Source organism: Micromys minutus (genome assembly GCF_963924665.1).
Source record: "Micromys minutus genome assembly, chromosome: 10".
Lineage (NCBI taxonomy): Eukaryota > Metazoa > Chordata > Mammalia > Rodentia > Muridae > Micromys > Micromys minutus.
The window spans coordinates 66,904,424-66,917,168 of record NC_137979.1 but is presented as its reverse complement, the minus strand read 5'-3'; the positions used below and the strand labels follow the sequence as shown (position 1 = coordinate 66,917,168).

Below are 12,745 nucleotides of genomic sequence, written 5' to 3'. Positions count from 1 at the left end.
GTCATTTGCATTGGTCTGGTGTTTTAAGGCACGTTGGATTAAGTAGATCTTATAACACAAAGGCTTTACCATTTTGAGTACATTCATAAGGTTTCTCTTTAGTGTGTATTCTTTTCTGCATTCAGAGATAACTGTGAAGGGCAGAGGATTAACATTGCTTCCATTCATAAGGTTTCTCTCTCATATGAATACTTTCATTATAATGAGGACTACAGAAATGTGCAAAGGTTTCATCATATTCCATACATTCTTAGGGCTTCTCTCCAGTGTGATTTTTTTTCATGCCTTTAGTCTGAATTGGGTTATTGCTATGAAAAGACACCACAAACAAGGCAACTCTTACAAAAGACAACATTTAGTTGGGGTTGCCTTACAGATTCAAAGGTTTGGTCCATTATCATCAAGAAGGGAAACATGGCAGTGTTCAGTACTGGAAGAGCAGAAAAGCCCAACCCTAGAGTGACACAATTTCTCAAGTAAGGCCACATCTCCTAATAGTGCCACTTTCCCATCGGCCAAGCATAGTCAAACCACTACCTTTGAAAGTCACTGTGACTTGCAAAGGCTTTACCACATTGGTTATATACATATAGTTCCTCTCCGTTGGAGATTACTTGGTTATGAAAAGGCTTTATACCTCATTGATAACATTCATAGGGTTTCTCTCCAGTATGTATTCGTCTATGAATTTGGAGACTACTGACCTGAAATATGACTTTACCATATTGATTACATTTAGGGTTTTTCCTCCAGTATGTGTTCTTTTATATCTTTAGAGATAATCATGAAATGCAAAGGTTTTACATTGATTACATTTGTAGGGTTTCTCTTCAGTATGAATTATTTCCTGCCTCTGAAGTTGAACATGAAAGATTTAACACATTGATTGTATTCATAAGCTTTCTCTCTAGTATGCATTCTTTCATGTATTTGGAGACTACAATACTGTGAAAAGCCTTTATCACATTCATTATATTTCTAAGGTTTCTCTCTAGTATGCTTTCTTTTATGTATTTGGAGATTGCTTGGTTGTGAAAAGGCTTTACCACATTGACTACATTCATAGGGGTTTTTCTCCAGTATGCATTTTTTTATGGTTTTGTAGACTACTATGACACGTAAAAGCTTTACTACATTGATTACATTTATATGGTTTCTCTCCAGTATGTTTTCTTTTATGTATTTGAAGATAATTATGATATGCAAAGGCTTTACCACATTGATCACATTCATAGGGTTTCTCACCAGTATGTACTCTTTCATGGTTTTGAAGACTATTGTGACAGGAAAAGGCTTTACCACATTGATTACATTCATAGGGCTTTTCTCCAGTATGTGTTCTTTTATGGTTTTGAAGATTACTGTGACATGCAAAGGCTTTACCACACTGATTACATTCATAGGGCTTTTCTCCAGTATGTGTTCTATTATGGATTTGAAGATAACCATGACATGCAAAGGCTTTACCACATTGATTACATTCATAGGGTCTCTCTCCTGTATGTGTTCTTTTATGTATTCTGAGATTACATGGATTTGAATAGGATTTACCACATTGATTACAGTCAAAGGGTTTTTTTCCACTATGTGTTCTTTTATGGTTTTGAAGACTATTGTGACATGCAAAGGCTTTACCACACTGATTGCATTCAAAGGGTTTCTCTCCACTATGTGTTCTTTTATGGTTTTGAAGATTACTGTAACATGCAAAGGCTTTATCACACTGATTACATTCATAGGGTTTCTCTCCAGTATGTGTTCTTTTATGATTTTGAAGACTACTATGACATGAAAAGGCTTTACCACATTGATTACATTCATAGGGTTTCTCTCCAGTATGTGTTCTTTTATGTATTCGAAGATAATTATGATATGCAAAGGCTTTACCACACTGATTACATTCATAGGGCTTTTCTCCAGTATGGGTTCTTTTATGGTTTTGAAGACTACTGTGACATGCAAATGCTTTATCACATTGATTACATTCATAGGGCTTCTCTCCACTATGTGTTCTTTCATGACTTTGAAGTCCACCATGATATGTAAAGGCTTTACCACATTGGTTGCATTCATAAAGTTTCTCTCCAGTATGTGTTCTTTCATGATTTTGAAGACTACTATGACATGCATAGGCTTTACCACATTGATTACATTTATAGGGTTTCTGTCTAGTATGTGTTCTTTTATGGATTTTGAGAATACGTGGTTGTAAATAGGAATTACCACATTGATTACATTCATAGGGTTTCTCTCCACTATGTGTTCTTTTATGGTATTGAAGACTACTGTTAGATGCAAAGGCTTTACCACATTGATTACATTCATAAGGCTTCTCTCCAGTATGTGTTCTTTCATGACAATGAAGTCCACCACGATATGTAAAGGCTTTACCACATTGATTACATTCATAAGGCTTCTCTCCAGTATGTGTTCTTTCATGACAATGAAGTCCACCACGATATGTAAAGGCTTTACCACATTGATTACATTCATAAGGTTTCTCTCCAGTATGTTTTCTTTTATGTATTTGGAGATGACTGGAACATACAAAGGCTTTACCACATTGATTACATTCATAAGGTTTCTCTCCAGTATGTGTTCTTTTATGTATTTGGAGATGACTGTGTCGTGAAAAGGCTTTATCACATTGATTACATTTGTAAGGTTTCTCTCCAGTATGAATTCTTTCATGCCTTCGAAGCTGACCATGGCATGAAAAGGCTTTACTACACTGCTTACATTCATAAGGTTTCTCTCCAGTATGTGTTCTTTTATGTATTTGGAGATAACTGTGTCGAGAATAGGCTTTACCACAGTGATTACATTCATAGGGCTTCTCTCTAGTATGCATTCTTTTATTGGTTCTAAGATAACTGTGTTGTGAAAAGGCTTTATTACATAGATTACATTTGTAGATTTTCTCTCTAGTTCTTGTTCTACGTATTTGGAGACTACGAAGATGTACAAAGAATTCACCATACTGAATACTTTTATAGTGTTTCTCTCCAGTAAGACTTCTTTCATGCCTGCAAAAATAATTGGAACATGTCAAAACTTTTTCACATTCATTACACTGATGAATCATTCTTTCTGTAGGAATTTTACAATTCAGTATAGTTGTAAAAAGGAATCAGATCTTAAGGTTTTATCACTTTGTTTACAATCATGGTTTCCCCTTCATTATGAGTTGTTTTGCTTCTTTGAAGATAAATGTAACGGTAAGAGCATTTATGACATGGCTCACATAGGTAGTGTCCTTTTTCTCTATGAGGTTCTTTGCACATATTTGGAGAGGACTAGAAAAACTCAGAGCTTTAGCACACTGAGTGCATTAATAAATTTTATTTTCCTATAGTGCAAAATACACTACATTTGCACACAGAATTTGCAATGGAAACCAGTCAAACAGAGAAAATGTTCAAGATTCCTAGTAAACTTTCTGCAGTGTAAGTTTGTGGATATAATCCCATTGAAAATTGAAAACTAACTAAATATAAACTTATAAATACTGAGAAAGTCTACTCAAATGGGAAATATCTTCTAATAGTTCTGGGAGAGAGAGAGGTACATTGCTTTTTTAGATAGCCCTATGGTGACAATGCTTGTATCCACTGTGATGCATGATATACCTACTAAAAGAAGAATAAGAAATGAAATATTTCTATATTGCATTCACACAGCTGATGTTTTGTTCATCAAAGACATGTGGTATAGGGATTAATGTTTATCCTCAAAAACATTCTAGACTCTCATAAACTGTCTCTCTCACTAACCTTAGCTATATTACTACAGGCATATGAGCAACACCAGCTTTACTATAAAATATTTGCTTTTAAGAAGGTTTTAAAAATATAGACCTATTTGCAATATGTGAGTGGTAATAGTCTAAGTAAATTGACAGGTCTACAGAGTAGTTGCAATGTGGCTATAATTCAAATGGTAATGTCTGGTGAAGCATTGTTTTCTTGTCTTCTTTCTCAGAGGAATGCCTTGCAAGCACAAATCAGACACCTGACACTGAGGTTCATGGATTTTTGAGAATTTAATAATCATCGGTATACTTAAAGAAATGCTTTTTTTTACACTGTGGTTTTTCTTCAAAAACCACATTAAAAAATTCTTCAGAGACATATTCATAGCAACTTGCAAATAAAAATTACCTTGCATGTCTTCTAGAACTTTGACAACGTTCTTCAATATTATGGTCTTCCCAATTGTAGCCTAAAATATAGTATCAGATAAGATATAAATTATTATTGAAAATTAGGGAAATTTTAACTTATTATCTTCAGTGAACCTGATTTATTCACCTCTTTCTTCCTCATTCTCAATTAAAATTACAGAAGAGCACCAGTGACAAAGAAACAGTTGTTCCCTTATTTGAAAAAGTGAAAGAAAACTCACTGTCTTACCTATAGCAGCGAGGTTCCTATAGGTCTCCAGCATCACATCTTTGTAGAGACTCTTCTGTGAAGGATCCAGCAAAACCCATTCTTCTTGAGTGAAGTTCACACGCACATCATCATAGGTCACTGCATTCTAAAATATCCCATACATGTATACAACAGAACCCATGGACCCTATAACACTGTAAATGTATACGTCATTGACAGTATATCATATATCATTCTGCTACCTCCTTCACTTATTTCTTGTCCCAGAGGTACTAATGTAATCACCAAGTCACCTTAGAAGTGAACTGAATAATGAGGTTCACCTCTGTCATTGCTTCACTCTTTAAATTGGATAAAGTCATGCAAGTGAAATGCCAATTAACAGAGGGAGAGAGACAGAGACAGAGACAGGCAGACAGACAGACAGAAATGCCAACCTTTAATCCTAGCATTCAGGAGGCAGAGGCAGGTGTATCTCACTGAGTTGGATGCCAGACTGGTCTATCCAGGACAGCCAGAGGTACATTTTAAGACCCTGTCTCCCCTGTAAAAATCAATCAAAGAAAAAAAAAAGAAAGAACTCAAAGGTTTGTTTGTTTTTTACTTTAGTTCCTTCAAAGAATTATATATTCATTCCAGCTCTGTATTCATCTTCCAAAATCTTGAAATGCCCCAGTTGAAACTGTAACATTAAAAGAGGATCCATGTTTACATAGTTATAAACAGACAGATGAAAATATTAGCAGTGTAAATGTTGATCCTAACTAAGCAACAGAGGGCAGGAGAGATGGCTCAGCAGTGAAGAGCTCTTGTTAGACTTACAAATGATTGTGCTCAATTGCCAGTACTTACAAAGGGGCTCACAACTATCCCTTACTCCAAATTCAGAAAGCCTGAGACCATCTTTTGACTACTATGAATACCAAGCATACATGAGGTGCATATTTATGCATACAGGCAAAATACTCATATTCATAAAAAAATAATCGAACACAACAGATAGGAAGATTGTTATGCACCTGCAATTCAATGACTCAGAAAGCTCAGGCAGTAGTTGTGTCATGAATACATGCCATCCTGAGAAATAGAATATTCTCTCTGTCAGATTTCAAAATTCACATGGATGACGATCAATATAACAGCATATGCTTGACATGTACCAAAATCTATTTCAGCCCATCAGCCATTAATAGAAAAACAAACAAAAAGCCAAGTGTGTTGACCCACATTTAATCCCAGCTTACTGGAGCCAGAAATGGAACTGTAAGTTTGAGGCCTGCATGTTCTTTATAACAACCTACACAGAGAAACTTGGTCTTCAAAAATAAAGAACCCAAAATAACAAAATTAAAAACATATAAACAGTAAACTCACAAAACAGCTTAACACTGAAAAGCAATTGCTTCTACTGCATCTTATGTGATTTAGGGATAGAGTCTTGCCAAGAGCCATGTAGAAGGAGCTAAAAACTAACAAGTGATCTTCCTTAGGTGGTTCTGCCATAGATTTGCTTCTTTAGGCAAGGCCGAGGAGATTATATTTGAAGAAAGATTCCTGCTATTAATATGCTTTTCCTGTTATTATTAAATAAATAACACTCACTAGGTATAGACCCATCTTTTTTAGTGGACTTCTGCAGACCTAAGAAGATACACTATCTTGTACTGATGCTATATAGACAAATGTATAATGAGTTTATAGAATTCCTGATTCGATTCAAATAGTTTTAGGAAGAAAGATTTTAGAGATGGTCTTATTACATTAAAGATGTAATAAAGTTAGAATCAAGAATAGATTGTGCTCACTCCTCAAATAGTAAGTAAAGGCTGCATAATAAGGAATACAATGAGCTTTCATAATTACATTAAAAAGAGAAATAGACTTGGGACAATTTTGTGTTCAGGAAAAAACATTTAGACCCAAGGATAAAGCTACAGGTGTGCATTATGATGCACATGACAAGGCCATGTAAAAACTGTTGCTTTGAACTTATGTTGAACATATTATACTGAAATAATGCTTTGAATTTATGTATATATTAATTTTATATAACATTTTATTTCTGAGACAATTTTCTAAAGAACTTTTTGTCTAACGAGGTATAAAAAGACCAGAGAAAAGAAATAAAGTTATTGATTGAATGATCTGGTTTGAGGAGCTTTGCCTCATCCTTCCATCCTTCCATCCATCATCCATCCATCCAAATGTGTATGTCTGTTTGTCTATATTTATGTGTGTAAGTATATGTGTATATATGTAAGCATGCATGAATACTTGTGGAGTTGATTGTGACAGACGGTCAAGTCCAGCCAGAGTGTAGGTGTATGGATGTTTGAATATGTATGTGCCTGTGCATATTTGCGTATATAAAGCATCTTAGTTATTTTCCTTTCCTTCCTCTCTAGTTCACAAAGAGGTAAACCAGCCTAGCCAGAGAAACTTCTACCTGACTCACCAGAGAAAGGAGCACCAGCAATAAATCGTACTACTTAATTCCCTGTTGCTAAACAACACATGCTAATTAATCGCCAGATATTAGCACAGGTAATAAAGAGTTAACTTTTTAGTGCCTAATGAAGTATAGAACAATAAGAAAGAGTTATGTTTCCCTAGTGCTTATTTAGAGAGTCAAAAAAGCCAAAAAATTTAACCATATAATAAGTAAGTTTTTAGAATATTTTACAAGTTATCAGAAAGCATTTTAGAGAGCTAGAAGGCCATGGATCATCAGTCTTTAAAACTACATCTGGAGACCATTTTTAAATCCACATCCAAAACTGTGTCCCATTTTAAGCCCATTCCTGGATGGACAGGTATAATGGTAAAGGCATGACAGCATGAGAAAGAAGTTCACTGGGACTTTCAACCACAAGACAGTAGATGCGTGCGCACACACACACAAAATAATAAACAAAAACAAACAGAAAATGAGTTGAGTCTATAGACACTCAAATTCCATTCCTAAGGAATCTAGAAGGATCCTCCTACAAAAGCTTCTATCAGCTCCCCAATGACAGCCACATAGGAGAGACAAGTGTTTAAAGACATTATCCTATCTGGAAGCTTTTTAGCTCAATCAACTACATCCTAAACCTGGTTACTATAGGCTCATAGACATCCCAGGATAAGAATGCATTTAGTATTAATTTCAGTGATCTGCAAGAGTAGAAAGAGTCTGCAAGAATTTGTACACTGTTTAAATGTTTGAAGTCTTTTCTGACACTCAGGACAATCTCTTGATTGCTGCATCTTGTAAAATCAGAAAGCAAGTTATATCTTTCCAATATATAATGGCACAAAATACGCCTTCCCATTCCAGTAGAGAGGAATGTGTAGAGTGAGAAAAGATTGGACCAAAGCAAGAAACCCAGCACGGCAAACAACAAATCATGCAGCTCTGTCTCAGACACATGGGGCCTAAGTTTCAAAAGGCTTAGATGGCCCTATCCCTTCAATGTCTCATACATCTCTTGGTTTAGTTACCTGCACTCCCTATATGCAGCTCTCCATGACAGGTGTCTCGTAGTTTAATTATCTTAACATCCTGTCTAAAAATACAACTCAGGCTGCATCCTCACAGGTTCATGCAATGCACACTCACAGTATCCTCCCTCACTGGGGCTCTCACTGTGCCAAATACAGATGGCTGGAAAAGTGTTGAACTCTAATGAGAGAGGAAGAATCCATGACCTTAAATTTTGCTATTATTTTGTTTCTAGAACTTTAGTATTCTGTCAAGTTTGGATTCTAAATTGGGATGGACCCTGCCACCTTTGGTAGCAGGTTTTTTGTGAAGTTCCTTCCATGGACTAGGAATCACTTTGCCTCCACACTTTTCATTAACTTAAGGCTTAGCAGGAAGAAGTGTTTCCCATAGGGCAACATTTTAGGCTTCAAATACTGAGCAAGGACCTTCTCTTTGATGGGGATAATCTCTTTGAAAATTCAGGCCTCTTAGGGTTTGGCTGCCATCTGAAACTTCCCAGTGCTGTTTTTCTCTACAAAAGACTTTGAATTTATTTTTGCCCACTTGTTTCTTTTTTTCTTTTTTATTGTAGTCCTGGAAGAGTCACTAGTAATACTTATCCAAGAGATCCAATATTCCAGGAATTCAGCCCATTATTTTTTAATTGTCTGCCTTAATTGCTCAGGGCATGGGCAGAATAAGAAAGATGTCGGGTTAAAATATTACACAAATGACTTCTAGTTAAATTATTCATAAGGTCTAATTGCCACTGAAATCCTATGACATGAACTTTCGTCTCCGTTACTGGCAATACTCAGTTCTTCCAGATGCTACAAGAAAAGCTGATTAAGCTCTGAGTACAGCTTTCTATGCTATGTGCCATCTCAAGTGATATTTTCCACATTCTTCCAAATGAGAACATTCCAAGGTTCTGTCCTAAATGCAGCAAATTACTTTTTCCCTACTTTTTTTTTTCAGTACCTTGCTACTCTGCTGCTGCTGTGGTTGAATCCTCTAAGCAAAGGCATCTCAGGTAATGATCAGGTTCACTTGTTTGGTGCTGTCAGATTATTTTGGGAGCTTAGGATGAAAACTCAAGCCTCAAACATGAAGGCACAAACCATGGACAAACACTGTTTCCTGGCTTGCCCTCTTGCTTGCTCACTGTCTCATGCTCAGCTCTCTTATCCAGCCCAGGCCACTTGCTTAGGGATCCTGCCACCCTCAGTGGAAGAGCCTTCCCACATCATCACTCCACACAATCTCTCACTGACACAGCATTCAGCCATTTTCATGAGGGCTGTCCTCAGGTGAGGCTCCCTCAGATGACTGTAGGCTCTAAAAAGTCCTCAACTGAAGCTAATCAGGACACACAGACAATAATATATCAGAAAGTTTTAAAAACCCAAACCCAAATCCAATGTGTTAAGCATATCAATCATTTCAGAAGCAAAAAAACAAGTACTGATGATTGCAAGAACAAAAAAGAACAGATTTTCCAAGAAATGAGGAGAGGCAAGTCTTCAGGATCAGGAAAAGGAAACCAAAACTGTTTCTCACAGAAAGTCCCCAAACTATCAAAAACACAATAAACTCATAACACAATATAGTAAATGTTCAGAAGACAAAAACAGGTGAAGATCTATCATTTCCTAGGGAAACAATAATATAACTAGATTATAAGAAATAAAAATCGCACACCATAGATGGCACCACTGAATAAAGGAGACAGAAAGACAGACCTATAAAGCTTTTAAATACTACAAGATAATCATCTTCATCATCAAAGAAATTACAGGCCAGTACTCATCCTGTGCACTCTGTTTCTCCTCTTTGCCAGAAATGGATTGGAAGTGGCAAAAAGCCAGTCTGTTGAACAAAGAGGCAATTAAGGAATGGGAAAAAATTTATTTTTATATTTTATTTTTATTACCAAATCCACATTGTATAGAGGGCTAATATGCAAAATATATAAAGATCTCAAGGAACTAGATGTTCCAAAACAAAAAATCCAACTAAAAAATGGGGTATATAGATCTAAACAAAGAATTCTAAACAGAAGAATAAAAAATGTCCAAGAAAGACTTAAAGAAATCTTCACCACCTTAGTCATTAGGGAAATACTAATAAAACACTTTGAGAATCCATCTTACACATGGCAGACTAGCTAAGATCATTAATACATGTGACAGCTCATGCTGGCTATATATAAGAAAGGGAACAATTCTCCAGTGCTTGTGGGAGTGCAAATTAATACAGCCTCTATGGGAATGAGTATTTCCTCAGAACTGTGGTTCCTCAGAAAATTCAGACCTCATTTCCCAGCTATACCACTCTTTGGCATCTATCCAAAAAGTGCTCCATCCTACCATAAGGATACTTGCTCAACAATGTTCATACTATATTTATTCATACTAGCCAGAAACTCCTCTTAGGTAAAGGGGTGTAGCATGGATCTCCCTCTAAAGGGGAAATAGAAGTTTCCATGAGTAGACTGGAGTTTGATGGAAACAGGGTTGGAGGGGTCAGTTGGGGGTAGGGAGTGGGATGAAGGTAGAGAGTACACTTCAGGGAGAAACATCTGGAATTAGGGGCATTTGGGGATTAGTGTAGAAACCCAGTGCAATGATAATTTCCTAAAATTTTTGAGGGTGACCCTAATGAGGACTCCTAGGAATGGAGTCTGAACTGGATGACCATCCTTTGTAGCAAGGCAGGACTTCAATGTTAGAAATGGGTTACATTCCATTGAACAGTTGGCTAAGGGAGTCCCTCGGAGGTTCTTAAACAACCCATGCTGACGATAGGACAAAGCTTGCCTCTCTGAAAACTGACAGCAGGGCCCCATCACTCAGGACAAAGTCTACACAGCTCCACTGAATGTAGAGGTCAGGCCTCACCCCTATGTTCTAGTCTCTTAAGAAGAACAAAAACCCTCTACCTAAAACTGGTTCTTCCTGCAAGATGTGCTGGGGCATGATGGTAACAAACTTGTTTGAGGGGCCAACCAATGTTTGGTTTAACTTGAGGCCCAGGACATGAAGGGATCCATGACTAACACCGTATGGACTTCCAGGAACCCTACAGAGACTTAAATGGCAAGCATTGGGTCAGCATGGGTCTGTGCCAGGTCCTCTGCTGATGCATGGCTGTCAGCTTGGTGTTTTGTTGGACTCCTAACAGTGGGAGCAGGTGTAGCTCTGATTCTTTTGCTTGATCCTAAGACTCTTTCTCTTATTGGCTTGTCTTGACTAGTCTCAATATGAAGGCTTTCACCTTGTCTTTCACTATCTTGTTTTGCCCTGTTTGGCTGCCTCTCTCGGAGGTCTGCTCCTTTCTGAAGAGGAAACAGAGTTGGGGTGGGTCTAGAGGAGAGGAGAGGTGGGAGGTAGCTGGGAGGAGTGGAGGGAGGGGCAACAGTGGTCAGGATACATTGTATGACAGAATATTCTATCTTCAATTAAACATTAATTCCGTATTGCTTACATGAAAATGCAAAGAAGGAAAGCAATAAGAAACAAAGAAAAACAAAGTAGTGAAGACAGGGACAGTATGATTGTGACAGATACAGTTCTCGGTCTTTTCTGTAGAGGGACCATCACACAGGGCTGTAAAGTGTCTTTTATGTGCCTGATATAACTGTCATCTCAGAGGCTTACTTCCTCCAATTGTTAACCTAGGCCTAGTCCTGGAAGCTTTTAGCCTCTTTGCAATCTTATATAAGTCTAGAATGTTTTCAGCCTCTGAGATTTAACTGCTGAATAAACTCACCCTTTCTTTTTCTTTCTGAACTCAGGGTGGCTCGTCAACTCAGTTGTTCTGGCTCTAAACCCCTCTCCACATTAAATGATTCAAACTGACTTCTTTCACTGATGTAAAAAAAAAAAAAATTCTAATCTCTAATAAGCCTGGTTAGCATATTACTTTCCTGTGGGGTGCTTGACAGGCAGCTAAGTTCTACTTGGTGTGACTTTACTATCTCTTAAGCATTAGTAAATCCTTTACATCTTTAATTCTACTCTTTTACATCAGAGTTTGATATTGGATTGCGACCCAACACATGAGATGCCTTTTACAACCTCCACCAAATTAACTCCAAACAAATTAACACCTTACTGTTAAATGCTAGGGAAAGAACTTGTAGAAACTGGAGTCTCCGAGCTTGTCATCCTGCCAAAGATATTTCTACACACAAGCCACTATTCCAAATGTTCTGCGCAGATTCAGCCTGCATGGTGAAGTTATTCGGAGGCTACCACTAGGTCCAGCGAGCGGCTAGGACCACAAAGGACCTTACAGGTGGCTGCTGGTTCCCACCCAACCCCGGGAAAGACCCACCACACCAGGTCCCGCTGCTCAGCCTCCTGCTCCTCCCCGTTGTTAGCAGGGACCCTGTGCTCACCGTGTCGCAACTTCGGAGCTTGTCCGAGCGCGTCTCACAGCACACAACAGCAGGGCTCACAGTACTACACAAGGGAGTCTCTCAAGCCCGCTCAGTTACTAAGCGGAACCTGCCGCGGGGCACCCGGAAGAACCCGCCTCCTTTCTAGCTGGCTGGTCCGCCTGAAGGCTCTCATTGGTCAGTGAGTCTTGAGTGACATGAGCATATTCCTTAGGTTTAGAGTGTCCTGAGAGATGCAGTGCTGCCGTTCCTGGCCCATTCTAGGGCCAGATCTTTTCCAGATCTGCAGGGATTTGCATTTCAGTAGCACTCGTGCCTGTCTTCAACAGCCTACCCATCTGTCTTTCACCAAGCCCCAGGAAGGACCCACCACTCCAGCTACCGCTGCCCGCTCCTCCCTTTTGTGGGCAGTGACCCTGTGCTCACCGGGTCCAGACTTCAGACAATGACTGAGCTCCCTTCACAGTAGGCGCTTCTCATTCT

General features: G+C 38.1%; 2 protein-coding genes across 2 annotated transcripts; both read right to left on the bottom strand.

The window, feature by feature from the left end:
• Positions 1 to 772: 772 nt before the first annotated feature.
• LOC308425279 (uncharacterized protein) lies at positions 773 to 3,024 on the bottom strand (the record flags this gene model as incomplete). The annotated part of the gene is made up of 2 exons (XM_080922493.1): positions 773 to 853; positions 2,056 to 3,024. The coding sequence occupies 2 exons, from the start codon at positions 3,022 to 3,024 to the stop codon at positions 773 to 775; spliced, it is 1,050 nt and encodes a 349-aa protein (XP_080778619.1).
• A 1,132-nt stretch (positions 3,025 to 4,156) lies between these two features.
• LOC308425369 (zinc finger protein 431-like) lies at positions 4,157 to 12,319 on the bottom strand (the record flags this gene model as incomplete). The annotated part of the gene is made up of 4 exons (XM_080922642.1): positions 12,263 to 12,319; positions 4,832 to 4,938; positions 4,413 to 4,539; positions 4,157 to 4,221 (listed from the first exon to the last, which is right to left on the bottom strand). Exons 2-4 carry the CDS (start codon positions 4,844 to 4,846, stop codon positions 4,157 to 4,159), a joined length of 207 nt encoding a protein of 68 aa, XP_080778768.1. The 5' UTR covers positions 4,847 to 4,938; positions 12,263 to 12,319.
• Positions 12,320 to 12,745: the final 426 nt, after the last annotated feature.